General features: G+C 41.4%; 1 protein-coding gene across 2 annotated transcripts in view; it reads left to right on the forward strand.

Moving 5' to 3' along the window:
* DMTN (dematin actin binding protein) overlaps nt 1-26,713 on the forward strand; it is a 168,259-nt gene that overhangs the window by 116,549 nt on the left and 24,997 nt on the right. The window contains exons 12-16 of one of the 2 annotated variants that reach the window (XM_053717953.1): nt 4,896-4,933; nt 7,849-7,897; nt 8,300-8,307; nt 8,399-8,464; nt 8,641-8,721. In XM_053717953.1, the coding sequence (XP_053573928.1) occupies nt 4,896-4,933; nt 7,849-7,897; nt 8,300-8,307; nt 8,399-8,464; nt 8,641-8,721 (242 nt within the window). Of the gene's footprint in view, nt 1-4,895; nt 4,934-7,848; nt 7,898-8,299; nt 8,465-8,640; nt 8,722-26,713 lie in introns of both variants that reach the window. The other variant, XR_008402885.1, reaches the window with a different exon arrangement.

The raw sequence follows: 26,713 nt of genomic DNA on the forward strand, positions 1-26,713 counted from the left end.
GGTCTCAATTGTCTTCAGACCTCATAAAAAAACAGGCATTCTTACATTGTGTAGAAGACCTGTTAAAAATGGGAGTGATTCATCTTGTTCCATTAGGAGAACAAGGGATGGGGTTCTACTCCAATCTGTTCGTAGTTCCCAAAAAAGAGGGAACATTCAGACCAATCTTAGATCTCAAGATCCTAAACAAGTTTCTCAAGGTTCCATCGTTCAAAATGGAAACCATTCGAACAATTCTTCCTTCCATCCAGGAAGGTCAATTCATGACCACGGTGGATTTAAAGGATGCGTATCTACATATTCCTATCCACAAGGAACATCATCGGTTCCTAAGGTTCGCATTCCTGGACAAGCATTACCAGTTTGTGGCACTTCCGTTCGGATTAGCCACTGCTCCAAGAATTTTCACAAAGGTACTAGGGTCCCTTCTAGCGGTGCTAAGACCAAGGGGCATTGCAGTAGTACCTTACTTGGACGACATTCTGATTCAAGCGTAGTCCCTTCCACAAGCAAAGGCTCACACGGACATTGTCCTGGCCTTTCTCAGATCTCACGGGTGGAAAGTGAACATAGAAAAAAGTTCGCTATCTCCGTCAACAAGGGTTCCCTTCTTGGGAACAATAATAGACTCCTTAGAAATGAGGATTTTTCTGACAGAGGCCAGAAAATCAAAACTTCTAAACTCTTGTCAAATACTTCATTCTGTTCCTCTTCCTTCCATAGCGCAGTGCATGGAAGTAATAGGTTTGATGGTAGCGGCAATGGACATAGTTCCTTTTGCGCGAATTCATCTAAGACCATTACAACTGTGCATGCTCAGTCAGTGGAATGGGGACTATACAGACTTGTCTCCGACGATACAAGTAGATCAGAGGACCAGAGATTCACTCCGTTGGTGGCTGTCCCTGGACAACCTGTCACAGGGGATGAGCTTCCGCAGACCAGAGTGGGTCATTGTCACGACCGACGCCAGTCTGGTGGGCTGGGGCGCGGTCTGGGGACCCCTGAAAGCTCAGGGTCTTTGGTCTCGGGAAGAATCTCTTCTCCCGATAAATATTCTGGAACTGAGAGCGATATTCAATGCTCTCAAGGCTTGGCCTCAGCTAGCAAAGGCCAAGTTCATACGGTTTCAATCAGACAACATGACGACTGTTGCGTACATCAACCATCAGGGGGGAACAAGGAGTTCCCTGGCGATGGAAGAAGTGACCAAAATCATTCAATGGGCGGAGACTCACTCCTGCCACTTGTCTGCAATCCACATCCCAGGAGTGGAAAATTGGGAAGCGGATTTTCTGAGTCGTCAGACATTTCATCCGGGGGAGTGGGAACTCCATCCGGAAATCTTTGCCCAAATTACTCAATTGTGGGGCATTCCAGACATGGATCTGATGGCCTCTCGTCAGAACTTCAAGGTTCCTTGCTACGGGTCCAGATCCAGGGATCCCAAGGCGACTCTAGTAGATGCACTAGTAGCACCTTGGACCTTCAAACTAGCTTATGTATTCCCGCCGTTTCCTCTCATCCCCAGGCTGGTAGCCAGGATCAATCAGGAGAGGGCATCGGTGATCTTGATAGCTCCTGCGTGGCCACGCAGGACTTGGTATGCAGACCTGGTGAATATGTCATCGGCTCCACCATGGAAGCTACCTTTGAGACGAGACCTTCTTGTTCAAGGTCCGTTCGAACATCCGAATCTGGTCTCACTCCAACTGACTGCTTGGAGATTGAACGCTTGATCTTATCAAAGCGAGGGTTCTCAGATTCTGTCATTGATACTCTTGTTCAGGCCAGAAAGCCTGTAACTAGAAAAATCTACCACAAAATATGGAAAAAATATATCTGTTGGTGTGAATCTAAAGGATTCCCTTGGGACAAGGTAAAAATTCCTAAGATTCTATCCTTTCTTCAAGAAGGTTTGGAGAAAGGATTATCTGCAAGTTCTTTGAAGGGACAGATTTCTGCCTTGTCTGTGTTACTTCACAAAAAGCTGGCAGCTGTGCCAGATGTTCAAGCCTTTGTTCAGGCTCTGGTTAGAATCAAGCCTGTTTACAAACATTTGACTCCTCGGAGTCTCAATTTAGTTCTTTCAGTTCTTCAGGGGGTTCCGTTTGAACCCTTACATTCCGTTGATATTAAGTTATTATCTTGGAAAGTTTTGTTTTTGGTTGCAATTTCTTCTGCTAGAAGAGTTTCAGAATTATCTGCTCTGCAGTGTTCTCCTCCTTATCTGGTGTTCCATGCAGATAAGGTGGTTTTACGTACTAAACCTGGTTTTCTTCCGAAAGTTGTTTCTAACAAAAACATTAACCAGGAGATAGTCGTGCCTTCTTTGTGTCCGAATCCAGTTTCAAAGAAGGAACGTTTGTTGCACAATTTGGATGTAGTTCGTGCTCTAAAATTCTATTTAGATGCTACAAAGGATTTTAGACAAACATCTTCTTTGTTTGTTGTTTATTCTGGTAAAAGGAGAGGTCAAAAAGCAACTTCTACCTCTCTCTCTTTTTGGATTAAAAGCATCATCAGATTGGCTTACGAGACTGCCGGACGGCAGCCTCCTGAAAGAATCACAGCTCATTCTACTAGGGCTGTGGCTTCCACATGGGCCTTCAAGAACGAGGCTTCTGTTGATCAGATATGTAAGGCAGCGACTTGGTCTTCACTGCACACTTTTACTAAATTTTACAAATTTGATACTTTTGCTTCTTCTGAGGCTATTTTTGGGAGAAAGGTTTTGCAAGCCGTGGTGCCTTCCATCTAGGTGACCTGATTTGCTCCCTCCCTTCATCCGTGTCCTAAAGCTTTGGTATTGGTTCCCACAAGTAAGGATGACGCCGTGGACCGGACACACCTATGTTGGAGAAAACAGAATTTATGTTTACCTGATAAATTACTTTCTCCAACGGTGTGTCCGGTCCACGGCCCGCCCTGGTTTTTTAATCAGGTCTGATAATTTATTTTCTTTAACTACAGTCACCACGGTATCATATGATTTCTCCTATGCAAATATTCCTCCTTTACGTCGGTCGAATGACTGGGGAAGGCGGAGCCTAGGAGGGATCATGTGACCAGCTTTGCTGGGCTCTTTGCCATTTCCTGTTGGGGAGGAGAATATCCCACAAGTAAGGATGACGCCGTGGACCGGACACACCGTTGGAGAAAGTAATTTATCAGGTAAACATAAATTCTGTTTTTTTTCTTTCTTTTTTAACCTGCAGCTGAGCAGCAGCTGAGTATAACTGTTTACACAGAACTTACTCTGCTGAGGAGATTGTGAGGTAAAATATCTTCCTTTTTTACATAGAGATGCTCAGGTGATATTTTCCTGTCAGCTTTTTAGAGTTATACTGCATTAGTTTCAAGTGATTTAGCCTATGAGTATTATGTCCCTTTAATTTGTCCGCCACCTTTAGGTGGCAGACTGCAATCATCCCGATACGATCAGGATGATTGACACCCCCTGCTAGCAGCCGATTGACCGAGAATGTGCAGGGGGCGGCATTGCACAAGCATTTTACAATAAATGCTTGTGCAATGTTAAGGGCAGACAGCTTATGCTGTCAGCATTTAGCGATGTCTGGTGGACATGATACGCTACAGCAAATCATGTCCACCAGACACTTAGTAGATTGACCCCTTTTTGTTAGTTTTTTTGCATTTTCCGTACTGTCCCAACTTTTTCTGAATTGGGGTTGTTTTTTTTATTTATATATATATATATATATATATATATATATATATATATATATACTAATAACATTGAAATGTGAAATATTTCCAGTAAATACACAGTTAAACACTTTATTAAATATGAATATTGCATAAATATGATTTTACATGTTTTCAGCTACTTAAATGCAAAAGGCTCCAGTCCCTATATATATATATATATATATATATATATATATATATATATATATATATATATATATACACACACATGTGTTTTTATGTGTCTGAGACCTCATATCTTTGAGCCCTTATAACTTTTTTATGTCTTTTTTTTTTTAAATGATTTTTATCAGACAGTGCTATTATGACTGTAATGATACTTTTAAATTTATTTTTGAAGTTTTTTTCCCACTTATTTGACTAGTGTAACAATTCACCAGAGCTCTGAAGACGCACTATTCCGATGCACGTTAAATTCTATTGCGCTCAAGTGAAAGCGTTTACTTTCAACTTGTAATACACTTGCTACATCCGACGCATGCAAATAGCTGCATTAAACCCCTTATCAGTCATGGCAACAGTTAGCACACCACTCATAATCTAGCAATATGAAAGGTACTAGATGTGAAGAAAAGACACGTGAGTTGTAATATAATGTTAAAAAAAAAAGGCACCACAAAATGTTGCGATATTTCTCTCCGTGCCATCAGGCCCTTAGTTAGACTGGTGTTAATGTAATATTTTTTAGCTTTTTTTTTTTTTTTTTTACTATCGGTTATTTGTAGAGCGCCAACAGATTCTGCAGCGCTATAAACATAGGCGGTATCCAAGGTAGCAATTATAGGGATCAAATGGGTAGAGGGCTCTGCCTAGAGTCGCACTGTTGTAGTCGGCTCTTGTGAAGGTGATCTGCAAGCAGTTGGGTTCTTAGGCTTACATTCTAAGGGGGTTCATGGTGGACAGCAATGAAGGAGAGGAACTGGTATTAAGAAAGGTTAGTGTGTAGGTTGTAAGCATCCCTGAACAGAAGAGTCTTTAGGGAGTGCTTGATGCTTTCAAAACTAGGGGAGAGTCTTGTGGAGAGAAGCAGAGTGTTCTGCTTTAACTGCATTCTAATACTGCTGATTACATTGGAAAGAACTCCACTTTCTGCGCATTCTCTAACATTTCTAATACTATAACACATTTTCTTCCTTACCTCCTTTATTTTTTTCTTTCCACAGCAACATATTCTGTCTTTAGCCGAAGCAGCTTAACAAGGGTATGTGACATTAGCTATGTATATTATATCTGTATACTAGAATAAAAGTCACCACTTCATTTATTCATAATATATTCTATATTATTACAATATTTGTAAAAATAAATATATTTAAGCCAAAATAACTATACAGTATTCACTATTGTTGGTGAATGTGATTGTTTAGCTAAACATTTGAATACTGATATCAAAGAGGTCATAAGGATGACTATTATGGTTTTATTAAAGGAACATGAAACCCAAAAATGTTATTTCATAATTTAGAAAGAGAATGTAATTTTAAATAACTTTCCAATTTACTTCTATTATGTAATTTGCTTCATACTCTTGATATATTTTGTTGACAAGCATATCTAAATAGTCTCAGTAGCTGATGATTGGTGGCTGCACATAGATGTCTCATTTGATTTGCTCACCCATGTGCATTGCTATTTCTTTAACAAAGGATAACTAAAGAAGGAAGCAAATTAGATGATAGAAGTAAATTGAAATGTTGTTTAAAATTGTATTTTCTATCTGAATCGTTAGATAAAAATGTTGGGTTTCATGTCCCTTTATGCTCAGAAAAAAAAATCTGCTCTGTTCGTCTTTTTAATTAATTGTGGCGTCTTGGTAGTTTAGTATATTATTGGCGTTCATTTATGTATTTTACCTTATTTACTGGAACTGTCTATGTCACAATATTTTGATTTCACATTATTGGTTGGTGGTGTCTATTCATAGATGTGTTTTTCTCTATCTGTTTATTTATTTAAAGGGACAGTCTAGTCAAAATTAAACTTTCATGATTAAGATGGGGTATGCCATTTTAAACAACTTTCAAAATTACTTTTATATATATATATATATAGTATATATCAAATTTGCTTTGTCCTCTTGGTATTCTTTGTTGAAAGCCAAACCTGGCTACATATGCTAATTTCTAAGCCTTTGAAGGCCGCCTCTTATCTGACTGCATTTGACAGTTTTTAACAGCTATAGGGTGTTATTTCATGTGTGCCATATAGATAACATTGTGCTCACGCACGTGGAGTCAAGACATTTTTTTTATAGATATCCTTTATTACACACACATCAATTTATATGCGTGTAACCTTATAAAATCAGCACTCCATCTGTGACAGATGCAGCTGTGCAGTGTGGAACATTCATACAGCTACAGCTCTTCCGAATGTTATAAAGAAAATATCTGTACTACAGAACTTTAGTTAAAGCCTTTTATTTTAAAAGGAGTTGACTAAAGTCCTTTAAGTGCAGATGTTTTCTTTCTAATATTAGGAAGATCTGTTGCTGTACTGTATATATATTTATACACACACACTCACAAGCTGTATATATATTTATACACACACACTCACAAGCTGTATATATATTTATATACACACACTCACAAGCTGTATATATATTTATACACACACACTCACAAGCTGTATATATATTTATATACACACACACTCACAAGCTGTATATATATTTATACACACACACACACTCACAAGCTGTATATATATTTATACACACACACTCACAAGCTGTATATATATTTATACACACACACTCACAAGCTGTATATATATTTATATACACACACTCACAAGCTGTATATATATTTATACACACACACTCACAAGCTGTATATATATTTATACACACACACTCACAAGCTGTATATATATTTATACACACACACACTCACAAGCTGTATATATATTTATACACACACACTCACAAGCTGTATATATATTTATACACACACACTCACAAGCTGTATATATATTTATATACACACACTCACAAGCTGTATATATATTTATACACACACACTCACAAGCTGTATATATATTTATACACACACACTCACAAGCTGTATATATATTTATACACACACACACTCACAAGCTGTATATATATTTATACACACACACACTCACAAGCTGTATATATATTTATACACACACACTCACAAGCTGTATATATATTTATACACACACACTCACAAGCTGTATATATATTTATACACACACACTCACAAGCTGTATATATATTTATACACACACACTCACAAGCTGTATATATATTTATACACACACACACTCACAAGCTGTATATATATTTATACACACACACACTCACAAGCTGTATATATATTTATACACACACACTCACAAGCTGTATATATATTTATACACACACACTCACAAGCTGTATATATATTTATATACACACACACTCACAAGCTGTATATATATTTATACACACACACTCACAAGCTGTATACATATTTATACACACACACACTCACAAGCTGTATATATATTTATACACACACACTCACAAGCTGTATATATATTTATACACACACACTCACAAGCTGTATACATATTTATACACACACACTCACAAGCTGTATACATATTTATACACACACACTCACAAGCTGTATACATATTTATACACACACACTCACAAGCTGTATATATATTTATACACACACACTCACAAGCTGTATATATATTTATACACACACACACTCACAAGCTGTATATATATTTATACACACACACACTCACAAGCTGTATATATATTTATACACACACACTCACAAGCTGTATATATATTTATATACACACACACTCACAAGCTGTATATATATTTATACACACACACTCACAAGCTGTATACATATTTATACACACACACACTCACAAGCTGTATATATATTTATACACACACACTCACAAGCTGTATATATATTTATACACACACACTCACAAGCTGTATACATATTTATACACACACACTCACAAGCTGTATACATATTTATACACACACACTCACAAGCTGTATATACACTGTTCTTGAAATCTTGATTAATAATATACATGTATCAATTATTCTTTCTTTTTCTTTACAAGCTTCAGTCGGCAGAGTTCCCAGTTTCAGATCGGCAGATTGAAGGTGCAGGTAAGATGTTTCTGGTAGAGTGTAATAGAATGATGCGCTGGCAGGGAAAGGGTGAATAGACTTCTGATTTTGATATTAACCCTTTAATGTCCTGAATACTTAATAATTACTAGTATTGAATGTGTCACAATCCATAAACAATAGACTGAATTAAAAAATAAAATAATGTGCAGTCTTTATTAAAATAATAATGAAAGACAGATAAATAGACTGAAAAATAAGTAAAACTCAGAAAGGAACAAGGAAAACTACAGTGTGAAATGTATCTCTGACAGTTCCAGAATTAACATTTGGAATAAACCCCCCCCCCCCCCCCCCCCCCCAGTACTCTGCAGATCTAAGGTTTTATTTAGCTTAAAACGTCAGAACCCTTTATCTCATTCTTTCTTTCTTCTCCCTCAGGGTTCCAGGTAAGCACACTAACAGGAATGGTTATCAGCCAGAGGGTACCTACCGCTAGGACGCATACATCCAATAGAATTGTGTCTTTATCTTATACAGAATGGGGAAGGTCAGAGAACAAGGATGGATCGGGGCAATTCTCTCCCCAGCATTCTGGAGCAGAAGGTGTGTAACCTTTAGACAAGTCGTGACACTAAACTACCCCTTTAAATAATTATAACCACTCATCTTAAAGAATTTGCTCCACCATTAACAATCTGATGATCTCATAGGGAAACAGTACACAAACACACTTCCTTCTCCCCAGCTAATGATTTTATTATTCTACTGCACTCTTGCAGATCTTTCCTTATGAGATGCTGATAGTCACAAACAGAGGTCGTCAGAAACTTCCACCCGGAGTGGACAGAACTCAACTGGAAGTGAGTAACAGAAGATCACATGTGGATTATTGTATTTTATCTGCAAGGAGAGTAATGTGGATTTTTGATGATTTCAATTTTTTATTTTGTTCCAGTAATTCTTTTTTATTCAGCTGATTCCTTGTTTTCTTTTCTGACACCTTCATTTTACTCTACTTATCACTTTATAAATATCTCTGTATACTAGACACTATCCCATGAAAGTGCATTATAGACGTTCACTTTCATTTCTCTGTAAATGTTTTCTTTATAGCCTAATTTTATTTTACTACCTTATTTTCCATTTCTACCTGTCTTAAAAGGACATTACAGTGATTTAAGTGCAGGATTTCAAGTTTTAATTCAAAAGCTAACAAAACAATTGTATGAACCTTTAAAAATTACAGTAATTTTCAAGCATAGTCCCCATATTTCTTTCATACCGGTGGTGAGAGTCCACGATCCATTACTCCTGGGAGGCAAATATTCCAAAATCCCAAGAGCTCTATAAAACACCTCCCACCTCACTGGTAAACTAGTTTTTTTATTTGCCTTCTACTAGTTCTAAACCTTTTGAGGCTAATGTTATTGTTAATGTTTCTGATGAGTTCTCAGAAGGAGAGTTTTTTTCTGCTTATCAGGAGTCTTCCTCTGATCATTATTTTTATATCAGTTATTTGTAGAGCGCCAATAGATTCCTCACCGCTAGGAGCCAAAATCACCATCTTTTTTGTTTAATGTTGAACATGTTCGTTCTCTTGTAATGGAGGTTTTGCTTACTTTAAGGGTTAAATATCCTAAGGTAGCTGAGAATAAATCTACTAAATGTTTAGATTATATCTTTAAGCCTTTGGTTAAAACTCTTAAGGTTTTTCTTTCCCTGGTGCTGTTTCTGAAATAGTTTCTCTGGAATGGTCTAAGCCAGGTATTCCTTTTAATCCTTATTGCAAAGTTTAAGAAAATGTATCCCTTACCTACTTCTAATATTGAGTTTTGGGAGACTAAAGTGGATGGGGCCATTTCTACTCTGGCTAAGCGTACTACTATTCCTCTGGAAGATTATACTTCTTTTAAAGATCCTTTAGATAGGAAGTTAGAGTCCTTTTATAGAAGGGCCTTTTTGCAAGCAGGTTATTTATTTAAAGGGACATGAAACCCATGGAAAGAGTCCACAGCTGCATTCATTACTTTTGGGAAATAAGAACCTGGCCACGAGGAGGAGGCAAAGACAACCCAGCCAAAGGCTCAAATACTCCTCCCACTCCCCTCATCCTCCAGTCATTCTTTGCCTTTCGTCCCAGGAGGATGGCAGAGAAGTGTCAGAATTTTTAATTTTTGTTTTTGTCTCTAATGAAGGGTAGTACACTTTGGCATGGGACTGGAGTTTTAAGTAGTCCTGTCAGTCTCTCAGTGAAGGCTTGGATGAAAGTTAGAGTCCGGAGATGCAGGGCGTTTCTTTCTGCGAAACCATCCTGACTCATATTAACAGCTCCTCAAGCAATCAGCGTTGTCAAACTTCGTTTCGCTGCCTGCTTTCTTCTCTCAAGTCCATGGCGGAGGTGATGCTACTATCCATCACACTTGAAGGGCCGTGTTCCTGTTCCACAGCGTAGATTCCAGTAAGATCGTTTCATTTTACTTTAATCGTCAATGTACTGTAATGTGAATGTTTCCCGAAAGGCTACCACCTTGCGGGTCAAATACTTAAGGGTCTCAGTGAGTCTCTTTTAGTATCTTGGAATCGGGGGTTAATATCTCCTGAGGGGGGTTATTGAAAAGGGGGGTTTATAATAATGTTTGTTATGTGATTCAACCTGCTTATGTGCGCTGTTTACTGGGCTCATGGTTGGAACATTCAGGCCTTTGGAAGTGACGTGGCCTTTTAGTTGGGCGTGCTTTTTTTGGACTGTATGGTTCACCTTGGATTCGGGCGTGGTTACGTTTTTCCATTTCCGCATTCCCAACCGCGTGGCAAAGGAAATTTTCTAGTCTGCAGGGGTCTGGTCAATGGAGCTGGTGAGTGCCCCAGCCATTGGGGGTGTCAGGTGCCGTTTTTGTTTTTACTAATTTAGTCCATATTTAAATATCCTCTATCCAGTTATGGAGGATTCTGATGCTGAGACTGTGTTAATTTCAGATTCAGTTACGGAGGATTCTGATACTGAGACTATTTTGATTTCAGATTCTGTGTCTGGGGATGAATCCGGAGTGGCCTTGTTGACTCCTGTCAACCAGTTTTGTTCCGTATGCCATTTCAGAGTGCCTGGTTCCTCGGGATCGGGGAATCAAGGGACTGCTGAGCCATCTGCCTCTGGGGGTCCTGTCCTCCGAGAGGTGAGGTCCCTACCGAATCATATTTCTGCACATGCAGATAACCCAGTTTATGGTTTCTCCATGCGGGGTGGCGTGTTTCCCCCGGAGGTTGCAGCACGTTTTCGCTTTCACATAATGTTGGCGATCGTTCATCTGCAGAGTCCAGACATTTATTTAAGAATGTGCTTGTGCCCTTTTGTCCCGAGTCTTGCGACTTGGGGAGGGCCTCTACAGTTCCCCGCGGGTGTATCTGTCCCTGAGTGTTGTGCCTTTCATTATAGGATTGCGCGCCTTCGCATGTTGCTCAGACATGTTTTTCAGTTATTGAATGACCCTATCGTTAACAGTTTGGGGATTTTCAGTCTGATAATTCGAATGGTGCACCTCATTAGACATGTGGGGATGTGAGATCTTTCCCAGTTTTGTAAGATAGAGCTCCGTTTGGCTGGTCCTGCGGGTAGGCCTGTGTCTTTTTGGGAGTTAACCTCCGGGTTGCCTTATATTTTATTTATATCCGATAGGATGTCTTTTATTTGTTTTTTGTTTCCTTCAGGAACTTTCTGGGATTGATACTCTTTATTACTTCTTCGGAAGTTGTTTTGGACATGTTAGTCCTATGTTATAAATGTCTGTTTTCTGTTTTTCCCCTACGAGGGAGAATTTACGCCGATTGCCGGTTGGGGCCCCAGGTGCAGGCTGGTCCTGTTGGGTTCTTTTCGGCCTTGCGGATGTTCAGACACGTGGCGCTGTTCTGTGCGGCTGGTTCGGTAGAAGCGCAGAGTGCTCGGGTTGTCATCGTTTTTTCATGTTCAACTAAGCATTTGAGAGGACCTGTGGGTCCGTGAGGTGGAAAGGATTGTTTCAGTCCTTATAGCCTTCAATCATAGATGACCGGGCAGGGGAATTTTTCCGCTGCGTCACTCTGACTTCTGATTTCATCGGAACTTAGAGTTTTCCTCCCCCTTGTGGTGGAGGGTGGGAGGGCTTAATGCCCCTTACCGCTTTTGAGCAGTTTGGCCTTCATTTTTAGGCCTCTGGATTTGTCCTATTGGGCTTGATCCATAAGCTCGTACAGGATAGCTGTCTAGCATGCGGAAGGTTTGCAGTTTGAAACCAGTTGCAGCTCTTGACACCTTGCAGGTGTTCGCGTAAGCTGTTTATAGTGTATCTAGACACAGCTTTTACTCTTGACGTGTACGGTCTGTCTGAGTTATAAGTGACCTTTGGGTTTTCTTCCCTTGACTCCTGGTGAGTGGATCTCCTTTTTTGGGATCTGTGTTTCCGGGTGATGGTTGTTCCCTGTGCGGACTTTGTTTAGCTCGGGTTTTCCGTTGCTGGGTAGGCTTAGGGTCTTCTCTTTCTTGTGTCCTCTGCTTGTGCAGAGGTGTTAGGGAAACTAGTCCTGCTAGTAGGATTTTTTTGACCTCGAGGCATCCCTTGGTTGTCCTGAGGCTCAGAGAAGTATCTCATACGACTTCTAGCCTTGCTCCTTGGAGCGTTGGACTTTAGCTAGGGGTGGTTCCTTCCTTTGGTCAGGACTCTCGTTGTTATGGTACCAACAGGATACCAAGGGTTAACACCAGGGAACAATGTCCTGAACAGGGAATAAGAAATTCACAACCCAGCCAGTTTTCAGGTTTAAAACAGAATGACATTTATTAAAGGCTAGATGCCTAGTATTTATACAGGTTTGACCCCAGATGGGGGGTTGAAAGAATGTTGTACATTAGATGGAGGGAACACGCCCTCTGACATGATACAATAGAATACCTTGCTCAAGCTGATAACAACTTAAACACAAGACACACACTTGGCTTTTCTTATCACTGAGGCGTCTGCTCTCTAGATGTGATTAAACAATGGAATGTTTATTACTTAAACGTAATTATAGCACACAATAGCTGAGGCCAGCAAACCTGTCTTTTAGAAAACAGCTTCTCAAAGCTACACAAGGTCAATTCTTTTAGTTCTGACCACAGGGTCTGTCACACTCGTGTTCTCTCGTTATCTGTTTTTTCTTGATATGCATCCATACCCTTGCTTCTGGCCTTTTGGCCAGTTGGGGTGTTTAGTTCTAGGGTAAAGTTTGCCTGAACTTTTAGGTACCCGGACCTATTTTTCTCCCTGAAATGTCTTTTCTTCTATAAGGTACGGCGAGTCCACGGATTCATCCTTTACTTGTGGGATATTATCCTCCTGCTAACAGGAAGTGGCAAAGAGCACCACAGCAGAGCTGTCTATATAGCTCCTCCCTTAGCTCCACCCCCAGTCATTCTCTTTGCCTACTCTAAGTACTAGGAAGGGTAAAGTGAAAGAGGTGATCAAATATTAGTTTTTAATTTCTTCAAGCAAGAGTTTTTTGTTTTAAATGGTACCGGTGTGTACTATTTACTCTCAGGCAGCAGATGGATGAAGACTTCTGCCTGGAGGATGATGATCTTAGCATTTGTCACTAAGATCCAGTACAGTTCCCACAGAGGCTGAGGGGTGCAGGAAACTTCAGTGTGTGGAACGTTTTCATGCTATATAGCAGTGTGGTATGTTTAGTCATTTTTTCTGGAGAGCCTGTGTATTTCAGAAAGGCTGACAGTATCCCCATGAGGGTAAGGGTAAACAGTAATCCTAAGAACTATAGAAGGGCATTACTAAGCTTGCAATAAGGGGCTAATTAAAAAATGGTTGACACTGAGTTTTTGAATGTTTGTGGGCAAACGTTTTGTAACTGGGAGTGCTTTTAACGTTTTGTGGGCAATAACGTTTTTTGGGCAACTTTATTGAGGGTACACTTGGCTTATTTTTTGGGTCTCAGAACCCACATGGCTAGTTTAAAACGGCTCTGGTGCGGTTCTTTGAGGCTGTAGAGACATCGAGTGAGATGGGCGAGGCCTATTTTCGCGCCTCAGATGCGCAGTTGTTTTCACTCAGCAAGCAGCAAGCTCTAACTCCTGAGGGCCCTTGTGGATGTTTTGGGCCAAGTCGAAGCTTTAACCCCATATTTACAATCCCTGAGGGCAGGTAGGCGGTGGCGAGGTGCTGGGGGTGTTTTTCCGGATTTAGGCCTTATTTCAATCCGGTTTGCACATTAAAGGGTTAAATGTTTTAATTTCTTGTGGGGCAAACTTTACTACACACATTGAGTCTGCTATCAAAAATTTGGAAAGTTTGGTGTATTTTAAAGCAGTTTTGCAGAACGTGTATGCTTTTTTTTTCTCTTAAAGGCGCAGTACCGTTTTTTAAGATTGTTGTTTTTTCACTAAATAAAGTGTTTTTCAAGCTTGTTTGTAGTCATTACTAGCCTGTTCAACATGTCTGACATTGAGGAAAGTCAATGTTCAATATGTTTAGAAGCCATTGTGGAACCCCCACTTAGAATGTGTCCCTCATGCACTGAAAGGTCAATAAATTGCAAAGAACATATTTTAGCTACTAAATGTTGCAGGATGATTCTCAGTCAGAAGGGAATCAGGTTATGCCATCTAATTCTCCCCAAGTGTCACAACCATTAACGCCCGCACAAGCGACGCCTAATACTTCTAGTGGGTCTAATTCTTTCACCCTGCAAGATATGGCCGCAGTTATGAATACTACCCTCACAGAGGTTTTATCTAAGCTGCCTGGGTTGCAGGGGAAGCGCAGTAGGTCTGGTGTGAGAACAAACGCTGAGCCCTCTGACGCTTTATTAGCCATATCCGATGTACCCTCACAATGTTCTGAGTTGGGGGTTAGGGATTTGCTGTCTGAGGGAGAGATGTCTGATTCAGGAAAGATGTTCCCTCAGACAGACTCAGATATGACGGCTTTTAAATTTAAACTAGAACACCTCTGCTTTTTGCTTTGGGAGGTTTTAGCAACTCTGGATGATTGTGACCCTATTGTAGTTCCAGATAAATTGTGTAAAATGGACAGATTTCTAGAGGTTCCTACCTACACTGATGTTTTTCCAGTCCCTAAGAGGATTTCGGACATTTTTACTAAGGAGTGGGATAGACCAGGTATTCCGTTTGCTCCCCCTCCTACTTTTAAGAAAATGTTTCCCATATCAGACACCATGCGGGACTCGTGGCAGACGGTCCCTAAGGTGGAGGGAGCTATTTCTACCCTGGCTAAGTGTACAACTATACCTATTGAGGACAGCTGTGCTTTCAAAGATCCTATGGATAAAAAATTAGAGGGTCTCCTTAAGAAAATATTTGTTCATCAGGGTTTTCTTCTCCAACCTATAGCGTGCATTGTTCCTGTAACTACTGCAGCTGCTTTTTGGTTCGAGGCTCTGGAGGAGGCTCTTCAGGTTGAGACCCCATTAGATGATATTCTGGATAGAATTAGGGCTCTCAAGCTAGCTAATTCTTTCATTACAGATGCCGCTTTTCAACTGGCTAAATTAGCGGCAAAGAATTCAGGTTTTGCCATTTTAGCGCGTAGAGGGTTATGGCTTAAGTCCTGGTATGCTGATGTGTCATCAAAATCTAAGCTTTTAGCCATCCCTTTCAAAGGTAAGACCCTATTCGGGCCTGAACTGAAAGAGATCACTTCAGACATCACTGGAGGGAAAGGCCATGCCCTTCCTCAGGATAAGACAAATAAGATGAGGACCAAACAAAATAATTTTCGTTCCTTTCGAAACTTCAAAGGTGGTCCCTCTACCTCTTCCCCTGCTGCAAAACCAGAGGGAATTTTGCCCAATCCAAGTCATTCTGGAGACCTAACCAGACTTGGAACAAAGATAAACAGGCCAAGAAGCCCGCTGCTGCCACCAAGACAGCATGAAGGGGTAGCCCCCGATCCGGGACCGGATCTAGTAGGGTGCAGACTGTCTCTCTTTGCTCAGGCTTGGGCAAGAGACGTTCAGGACTCCTGGGCTTTAGAAATCGTAACCCAGGGGTATCTTCTAGATTTAAAGATTCTCCTCCAAGGGGGAGATTCTATCTTTCTCTATTGTCTGCAAACCAGACAAAAAGAGAGGCGTTCTTACGCTGTGTAGAAAACCTATATACCATGGAAGTGATCCGCCCAGTTCTGAAAGCAGAACAGGGGCAGCGGTTTTACTCCAATCTGTTTGTGGTTCCCAAAAAAGAGGGAACCTTCAGACCAATTTTAGATCTCAAGATCCTAAACAAATTCCTCAGAGTCCCATCTTTCAAGATGGAGACCATTCAGACTATTTTACCAATGATCCAGGAGGGTCATTATATGACCACCGTGGACTTAAAGGATGCGTATCTACACATCCCTATCCACAAAGATCATCACCAGTTCCTCTGGTTCGCCTTTCTGGACAAGCATTACCAGTTTGTGGCTCTTCCCTTCGGGTTGGCCACAGCTCCCAGAATTTTCACAAAGGTGCTAGGGTCCCTTCTGGCGGTTCTAAGGCCGCGGGGCATAGCAGCGGCGCCTTATCTGGACGATATCTTAATTCAGGCGTCGACTTACCAACTAGCCAAGTCTCACACGGACATCGTGTTGGCTTTTCTAAGATCTCACGGGTGAAGGTGAACGTAAAAAAGAGTTCACTTATCCCTCTCACAAGAGTTCCATTCCTGGGAACTCTGATAGATTCGGTGGACATGAAAATTTTTCTGACGGAGGTCAGGAAATCAAAGATTTTAACCACCTGCCGAGCTCTTCATTCCATTCCTCGGCCGTCAGTGGCTCAATGTATGGAGGTAATCGGACTAATGGTAGCGGCAATGGACATAGTTCCATTTGCTCACTTGCATCTCAGGCCACTGCAATTATGCATGCTCAATCAGTGGAATGGGGATTATGCAGATTTATCTCCTCAGATAAATCTGGATCAAGAGACCAGAGCCTCTCTTCTTTGGTGGTTGTTTCAGGATCATCTGTCCCAGGGAATGTGTTTCCGCAGGCCAGCGTGGGTCATAGTGACGACGGACGCCAGCCTATTAGGCTGGGGTGCAGTCTGGAATTCCCTGAAAGCACAGGGTTTGTGGACTCAGGAGGAGGCTCTCCTCCCGATAAATATTCTAGAACTGAGAGCGATATTCAATGCGCTTCAGGCGTGGCCTCAGCTGGCTCTGCCAGATTCATAAGATTCCAGTCGGACAATATCACGACTAGCATATATCAATCATCAGGGGGGAACAAAGAGTTCTCTAGCGATGATATAGGTTACCAGAGTAATTCGATGGGCAGAGACTCACTCTTGCCATCTATCAGCAATCTATATCCCAGGAGTGGAGAACTGGGAAGCGGATTTTCTAAGTCGTCAGACTTTTCATCCGGGGGAGTGGGAACTCCATCCGGAGGTGTTTGCACAATTGATTCAGCAATGGGGCACACCAGAATTGGATCTGATGGCGTCTCGTCAGAATGCCAAACTTCCTTGTTACGGGTCCAGGTCAAGGGATCCTCAGGCAGTACTGATAGATGCTCTAGCAGTACCCTGGTCGTTCAACCTGGCTTATGTGTTTCCACCATTTCCTCTCCTTCCTCGTTTGATTGCCAGAATCAAACAGGAGAGAGCTTCAGTGATTTTGATAGCACCTGCGTGGCCACGCAGGACTTGGTATGCAGACCTGATGGACATGTCATCCGTTCCACCATGGACTCTGCCACTGAGACAGGACCTTCTGATTCAAGGTCCGTTCCAGCATCCAAATCTAGTTTCTCTGCGACTGACTGCTTGGAGATTGAACGCTTGATTTTATCCAAGCGGGGTTTCTCTGAGTCGGTCATAGATACCTTGATTCAGGCTCAAAAGCCTGTCACTAGGAAAATTTATCATAAGATATGGCGTAAATATCTTTATTGGTGCGAATCCAAAGGCTACTCATGGAGTAAGATCAGGATTCCTAGTGTTTTGTCCTTTCTCCAAGAAGGAATGGAGAAGGGGCTATCAGCTAGTTCCTTAAAGGGACAGATATCGGCTTTATCAATTCTACTGCACAAGCGTCTAGCAGATGTTCCAGACGTTCAGTCGTTCTGTCAGGCTTTAGTTAGAATCAAGCCTGTGTTTAAACCTGTTGCTCCGCCATGGAGTTTGAATTTAGTTCTTAAAGTTCTTCAAGGGGTTCTGTTTGAACCTATGCATTCCACAGATATTAAGCTTCTATCTTGGAAAGTTCTGTTTTTAGTTGCTATCTCTTCGGCTCGAAGAGTTTCTGAACTATCTGCATTACAATGCGACTCGCCTTATCTTGTTTTCCATGCTGATAAGGTGGTTTTGCGTACCAAACCTGGATTCCTTCCTAAGGTTGTTACTAATAGGGATATCAATCAGGAAATTGTTGTTCCTTCTCTGTGTCCTAATCCTTCCTCTAAGAAGGAGCGTCTGTTGCACAACTTGGACGTGGTTCGTGCCTTGAAGTTTTACTTGCAAGCAACCAAAGATTTCCGTCAAACATCTTCTTTGTTTGTTGTCTATTCTGGAAAACGTATAGGTCAAAAAGCTACGGCTACCTCTCTTTCTTTTTGGCTGAGAAGCATCATCCGTTTGGCATACGAGACTGCTGGACAGCAGCCTCCTGAAAGGATTACAGCTCACTCTACTAGAGCGGTGGCTTCCACATGGGCTTTTAAAAATTATGCTTCTGTTGAACAGATTTGTAAGGCTGCGACTTGGTCTTCGCTTCATACCTTTTCCAAATTTTACAAATTTTATACTTTTGCTTCTTCGGAGGCTATTTTTGGGAGAAAAGTTCTTCAAGCAGTGGTGCCTTCTGTTTAACCATCTGTCTTGTCCCTCCCGTTCATTCGTGTCCTGTAGCTTTGGTATTGTATCCCACAAGTAAAGGATGAATCCGTGGACTCGTACCTTATAGAGGAAAAGTAAATTTATGCTTACCTGATAAATTAATATCTTCTATGGTTATTTTTTGATTTTAAACTTCAGTCACCTCTGCACCTTTTAGTTTCTCCTTTTTCTTCCTGTACCTTCGGTCGAATGACTGGGGGGTGGAGCTAAGGGAGGAGCTAGATAGACAGCTTTGCTTTGGTGCTCTTTGCCACTTCCTGTTAGCAGGAGGATAATATCCCACAAGTAAAGGATGAATCCGTGGACTCGTCATACCATAGAAGAAATTAATTTATCAGGTAAGCATAAATTTACTTTTTCCTGACCCAGTCTTGAGTGGTTTTGGAATCTTGGATCTCAGGGCTGGTCGGGGTGTTCCACGGTAGTGGGAACTTGAGCTATGTTCTTGCTCTATCTACCTGACCTGGTCATGATTGGCCAGGTTCTCAGAATATTTTTTACTCTTTGTCACAGCGTAGCCCATATCATCTGGTTGGCTGTGTGACTTGGGCTTCTAGGTTGGTTGGTTCATACCCATCTGCTGACGTTGGATGTCCAATTTCGGGTGCACCTTAGGGTTGCATTCCCCTGGTCAGCTTGCCAGTGTTCCAGTGGATTCCCTGATCTGCAGGCAAACGGGTTGGCTGTGCCTCTGCTCTGCAAGCTACTTGCAGGGGGGTCCTTTTCTAGGACGTCTGTGTTGGGAATTTCTCTTCCCATTAGCCAGGGATTTTGGACCTTGTGGACAGTTGTTGCCCTTCTGACATCATTCCTTTCTTAGGGATGTTCTCCTCCCTATGGAGATAGAGTACTTGTTTGGGGCTTCTCCTAGAGGGGAGGTGGAAGGGTGGGATGGATTCCCCCTGGAGTCTTGCTGGCTCCATGCAGACTTGTTGGGCCTTTATTTGTTAGATCCTTAGGTCTATGGCCTTGTTGTCTGTTTTCAGAGTCGGATTGTACTCTGTGGGAATGGCTGTGCTATCCTAACGCTCGTTCCTGTACATGTTCAGGATTCATTATTTCCCCTGTCTTGGATCCCTGAGGCTGGGTTGGTCCAGCTGGGTGTGGATCTGCAGGTCAGGATGGCCGAGCGGTCTAAGGAACTGTGTTAGGTTGCAGTCTCCTCTGGATGTGCGAGCTTTGTTGTGTCTATCCTGTTAGCTTAGTCTGCTAGAGTATAGATTTTCCTTCAACTTGCTCTATTGATTAGAAGAGGGTTTACTCTTCCTTTGGGATCTGAGGGTATACTTTTCTTCTAGGATGGCCTCGACTGAGGTTTTGTGTTCCCCTTTTTTAGGGACCTGTGTGTAGGTCCGGCGACTTAAGTTGCCTGGAATGTGCCCTCTGTCTGGGGGTTGCCTTTGCGGTCTGTTTCTTGCTTGACTGTTTCTTCTTCCTCGCAAGTGCCCTCTGTGTTGTCCTGTTATGTGTTCTCAAACTAGGGATTTTTCACCTGGGTGTATTACACACTTTTTTATGGTCGAATACTTTGGTATTCTGGGGTCAGACACAGGGAGGACTTTGCTTCTTCAGTTGCATTCTGTGCTTGCAGGATGGTGGAGAGACGTTTGTTCTGTCTCTGTGCCCAGTCTTATCCCGGGTTTCGCTTGGTATAGGCGTGGCCTCCTTTCTCTTTTTTGGGCCCCTTTGGGTCCCTGTGAGCTGGACTCACTTGTGGAGGTGTTCTTTTTGTATCAGGGACCTTTTCGGTTTCCTTGGTTCTCCTTTGCCTTGTTCCCTTGGGGGTTTCGGCTGCTGTCTCCTTCATTTGTGGAGATGAGCAGTGGGGACCGTTTGTTGGGTGACTGTGTCTCCTGGAGGACTGTTGGCTCAGTCGAGTCCGTTTGCGGTCTCTGGTTTGGCTTCTGGACTGAACTGCGAGTCAGTGTCCTTGAGGTTTTTCTTCTTAAGCATTTTTTCTTTCAGCTTCGGTTAAAGCAGAGTTTTTTTGTTGGGTCAGGGTTCAGGCCTGGTGCCCTCAATTTGGGCTGCCTATTGTACCCTCCCGTATTAGCATTCCGTGTCCTCTATAGCTTGGGTATTGTTTTCCCAAAAATAATGAATGCAGCTGTGGACTCTTTCCATTTAAGAAGAAAAACATATATTATGCTTACCTGATAATTTCCTTTTCTTCTGATGGAAAGAGTCCACAGCTCCCCACCCGTAATTTTAGGTGGGGCGTCCTTATATCTTCTGGCACCTTTCACCCTAAATTTCTTCTACTGTTCCTTGGCAGAAGGACTGGGGGATGAGGGGAGTGGGAGGAGTATTTGAGCCTTTGGCTGTGTTGTTTTTGCCTCCTCCTGGTGGCCAGGTTCTTATTTACCAAAAGTAATGAATGCAGCTGTGGACTCTTTCCATCAGAAGAAAAAGGAAATTATCAGGTAAGCATAATTTATGGGGGTTTTTTATTTCATGATTCAATTTATTTAATTTGCTTCCTTCTCTTGTTATCCTTTGCTGAAAGGTTTAGCTAGGCAAGCTCAGGAGTAGCAAAGAACCTAGGCTTTAGCTGCTGATTTGTGGCTGCATATATATAGTGATTGTCATTGGCTTACCCATGTGTTCAGTTGAAAACCAACAGTGCATTGCTGTTCCTTGAACAAATGATACCAAGCTAATGAAGCAAATTTGATAATAGAATTAAATTGGAAAGTTGTTTATAAAATTGTATGTTCTTCCTAAATCATGAAAGAAAATGTTTGGGTTTCATGTCCTTTTAAGCCAGCTATTTCTATTGCTGATGTTGCTGCTGCTCCTTGCATTTGGTTAAATAGTCTCTCTGAGCAGTTTTCTGATTATTCTGCTAGTGAAGAATGTTTTTAACCGTTTGGGATTGTTTAAATGTGCTAATACTTTCATTTGTGAAACTGTATTTAACATCATTAAGACTAATGCCAAGAATATGTCTTTAGCAGTTCTTTCCAGATGAGCTTTATGGTTAAAGGGACACTGAACCCAAATGTTTTCTTCCATGATTCAGACAGAGCATGCAATTTTAAGCAGCTTTCTAATTTACTCCTATTATCAATTTTCCTTCATTCTTTTGCTATCTTTATTTGAAAAGCAAGAATGTAAGTTTAGAATTTGGCCCATTTTTGGTTCACAACCTGGGTTGTGCTTGCTAATTGGTGGCTAAATGCGCTCACCAATAAAGAAGTGCTGTCCAGGGTGCTTAACCAAGAATTGGCTGGCTCCTTAACTTCATCAATAAGAAATGAATGGGAAGGAGGGAGAAGGAGGGGGGGAAACTAAGGATTGTAGGATCTGGGAGGGGGAGAGGGAGGGGGGTTGCTACACTACAGAAAAATGTAATTTATTTTTAAAGAAATAAAAAAACTTTTTTGGGGGGGGCAAAATGGGTACTGGCAGACAGCCAGGTACCCAAGATGGTGGCACATAGGTAGTGTGGGGGGGGGGTTAGAGAGCTATTTGGTGGAGATCAGGGAGGTTGGGGGCTTAGGGGGGGGGCGGTACATCAGAGCTACATAATTATTATTTTTTTAAATTTTTTTTTAAAAAAAAGCCTTTTATTTTAGTACTGGCAGACTTTCTGCCAGTACTCAAGATGGCGGGGACAATTGTGAGGTGCAAGAGGGAAGAGAGCTGTTTGGGAGGGATCAGGGGGTGGGATGTCTCAGGTGGGAGGCTGATCTCTAAAGCTAAAATTAACCCTGCAAGCTCCGTACAAGCTACCTAATTAATAATACAAGTCTGGTGCGCAGCGGCATTTAGCGGCCTTCTAATTACCAAAAAGCATTACCAAAGCCATATATGTCTGCTATTTCTGAACAAAGGGGATCCCAGAGAAGCATTTACAACCATGTATGCCATAATTGCACAAGCAAGAAACCTAAAGTTTGTGAAAAAGTTTGTGAAAAAGTGAACTTGTTTTTATTTTATCACATTTGGCGGTGGAATGGTGGCATGAAATATCCCAAAATGGGCCTAGATCAATACTTTGGGTTGTCTACTAAAAAAAAAATATACATGTCAAGGGATATTCAGGGATTCCTGACAGATATCCGGTGTTCCAATGTAAGTATTGCTAATTTTGAAAAAAAATGGAAATAGCAAAGTGCTACTTGTATTTCTCTTGTGGTGTATCCAGTCCACGGATCATCCATTACTTATGGGATATTCTCACTCCCAACAGGAAGTTGCAAGAGGACCCACAGCAAAGCTGTTATATAGCTCCTCCCCTCACTACCATATCCAGTCATTCTCTTGCAACTCTCAACGCGCATGGAGGTAGTAAGAGGAGAGTGGTGAAAAATAGTTAGTTTATTAACTTCAATCAAAAGTTTGTTATTTTAAATAGTACCTGAGTTGTGCTATTTTTTCTCAGGCAGAGATAGAAGAAGAATCTGCCTGAGTTTTCTATGATCTTAGCAGGTTGTAACTAAGATCCATTGCTGTTCTCACACATGTCTGAGGAGTGAGGTAACTTCAGAGGGAGAATGGCGTGCAGTTTACTCTGCTATCAGGTATGTGCAGTTATGATTTTTTCTAGGATTGGAAATGCTAGAAAATGCTGCTGTTTCCTGATAAATGTAAGTTAAGCCTGAATACAGTGATTTAATAACGACTGGTATCATGCTTTTTCTCAGGGGTAATACCCTTTTTCAGATATGCTATATAAAACGTTTGCTGGCATGTTTAATCGTTTTTTATATATGCTTGGTGATAAAACTTATTGGGGCCTAATTTTTTCCACATGGCTGGCTGTATTTTTGCCTAGAAACAGTTTCCTGAGGCTTTCCACTGTTGTAATATGAGTGGGAGGGGCCTATTTTAGCGCTTTTTTGCGCAGTTAAAATTACAGACTGAGACATCCAGTTTTCCTCAGGAGTCCCCTGAATGCTACAGGACATCTCTAAAGAGCCTAAAATCGTTTATTGGGGCAGGTAGGAGCCACAGTAAAGCTGTGGCATTTTGCTGGGACTGTTAAAAAACGTCTATGTCGTTTTTTTTATCCGTTTTTTGAACTAAGGGGTTAATCATCCATTTGCAAGTGGGTGCAATGCTCTGTTAGCCTATTACATACACTGTAAACATTTTGTTTGTGTAACTGCCTTTTTTCACTGTTTTTCAAATTTTGACAAAATTTGTTTCTCTTAAAGGCACAGTACCGTTTTTTTATATTGCTTGTTAACTTGAATTAAAGTGTTTTCCAAGCTTGCTAGTCTCATTGCTAGTCTGTATAAACATGTCTGACATAGAGGAAACTCCTTGTTCATTCTGTTTAAAGGCCATGGTGGAACCCCCTCTTAGAATGTGTACCAATTGTACTGACTTCACTATAAGCAATAAAGATCATATTCTGTCTTTAAAAAATTTATCACCAGAGGAATCTAGCGAGGGGGAAGTTATGCCGACTAATAGGGGTGTCAAAAATAATCGCCATTGCGATGCATCGCGATGCAGCCATTAACGATGCTGCATCGATGCGGTGCAAGATCAGAATCGATTCAGGGTCAGTGACGTCATCGCACAATGTCACGTGACCCCGCCTCTCCCACTGACTGATGTGAGGGCTTAAAGTAATGGATTGATTCTATGTTTTTGAACATCAGCACGCTCAGTGCAGTTGTCTGACAAGCGGACAGCAGCCTCGTGTAACACAGTGAATATTTCCTTGTATATCGCTTCCCTGTTTACTCACTGTTGCGGTCTCTGCTGCATGTTTCCTCTTTGTCAGACCCCTAGCCCAGCACCAAACGAGCATTTGAGTGTTGCTATTAGATATAGAAAAAGTCAAGTTTTACAAAAGTATCTAATAGCAACACTCAAATGCTCGTTTGGTGCTGGGCTAGGGGTCTGACAAAGAGGAAACATGCAGCAGAGTCCGCAACAGTTAACAGGGAAGAGATAATACAAGGAAATAGTCACTGTGTTGCACGAGGCTGCTGTCAGTTGGTCAGACTGCTTCTGCCCTGTCAGATCTCTCCTAGTCTTGAAGCAGGCGACATAGCAGGAGGGCTTAATTAATCACATTCACCCGGCCAGCACCTTTACCTCTAGGACAACTTATTGAAGCCGTTCAGTAAGTGGTTGGTGCAGCTTTTAATAAAGGTTCCGGTAAGAGGAAATTACATAGCATTCCTTCCCAGCTGCAGATCATCACAGAGCCGTAATAAACATGTTTAGAGTGCCTACATGATTGATTAGGTGACCCTTTATGTCAGTTAAGAGCCCTAATCATTAACGGTGACACTGCACTGCTCACACATACCATGCATTCCTTTCAAAGCTCTCCAATACCCAGAATACTAGTCTCACTGTCTCATATGAGCTTAGGGAGCAAAATAACAGCCCATCTATGATCTAAGTGTAATATGTGACAGGGTATTGTATTGTATTATAGTTGTGCTTTGTATGTGTATATAAATAAATGTATATGTTACATATAAACCAATAGCCTTTTAAAAGCATATCTATTACCTTAAATCTGAATCCATTATTTTTATTTTTTTAAAAAATCAATATCACACATATCCTATGTTAGTTATGTATTTGGGACCTGCTCTGCTAAAAGTCAATCATTTATACACCTTGGTTCATAAACTGTGCATTATTCCCTGACAAAAGAGGCAAGTCCAGAATTATTATTTAACATGCCAGGACCATAATACCTTATATCCTAGAAACATCCCCTTAGCAATCCCCCTTTTTTTTAAAGCAGATAAAATAAAAAAGGGAGTTCTGACTGCTTGAATTTGTTAATGAAAATCATGGGCAGTAATCGTAATGCATCGCGATGCATCGTAGAATCGAATCGTTACGATGATAATCGTAATCGAATCGTGAGACAAGTGAAGATGCTCACCTCTACCGACTAACTCTCCCCACGTGTCAGATTCTTTGACTCCCGCTCAAGGGACTCACGCTGAAATGGCGCCAAGTACATCAAGGGCACCCATAGCGTTTACTTTACAAGACATGGCGGCAGTCATGGATAATACACTGTCAGCGGTATTAGCCAGACTACCTGAACTTAGAGGTAAGCGGGATAGCTCTGGGGTTAGACGAAATGCAGAGCATACTGACGCTTTAAGAACCATGTCTGATACTGCCTCACAATATGCTGAAGCTGAGGAAGGAGAACTTCAGTCTGTGGATGATGTTTCTGATTCAGGGAGAATCCCTGATTCTGATATTTCTACATTTAAATTTAAGCTTGAACACCTCCGCGTATTACTTAAAGAGGTTTTAGCTGCTCTGAATGACTGTGACACAATTGCAGTGCCAGAGAAATTGTGTAGACTGGATAAATACTTTGCAGTGCCGGTGTGTACTGATGTTTTTCCAATACCTAAAAGGTTTACAGAAATTATTAATAAGGAATGGGATAGACCAGGTGTGCCGTTCTCTCCCCCTCCTATTTTTAGAAAAATGTTTCCTATAGACGCCACCACACGGGACTTATGGCAGACAGTCCCTAAGGCGGAGGGAGCAGTTTCTACTTTAGCAAAGTGTACTACTATCCCTGTCTAGGACAGTTGTGCTTTTTCAGATCCAATGGATAAAAAATTAGAAGGTTACCTTAAGAAAATATTTTGTCAACAAAGTTTTATCCTACAGCCCCTTGCATGCATTGCCTCTGTCACTGCTGCTGCGGCGTTCTGTTTTGAGTCTCTGGAAGAGGCCTTACAGGTAGCGACTCCATTGGATGACATACTTGGCAAACTTAGGGCACTTAAGCTAGCCAATTCTTTTGTTTCTGATGCCATTGTTCATTTGACTAAACTAACGGCTAAGAATTCTGGTTTTGCTATACAGGCGCGCAGAGCGCTATGGCTTAAATCATGGTCAGCTGACGTGACTTCAAAATCTAAGCTGCTTAACATTCCCTTCAAGGGGCAGACCTTATTCGGGCCTGGTTTGAAGGAGATTATTGCTGATATTACTGGAGGTAAAGGTCATGCCCTTCCTCAGGACAGGTCC

Source organism: Bombina bombina, chromosome 6 (genome assembly GCF_027579735.1).
Source record: "Bombina bombina isolate aBomBom1 chromosome 6, aBomBom1.pri, whole genome shotgun sequence".
NCBI lineage: Eukaryota > Metazoa > Chordata > Amphibia > Anura > Bombinatoridae > Bombina > Bombina bombina.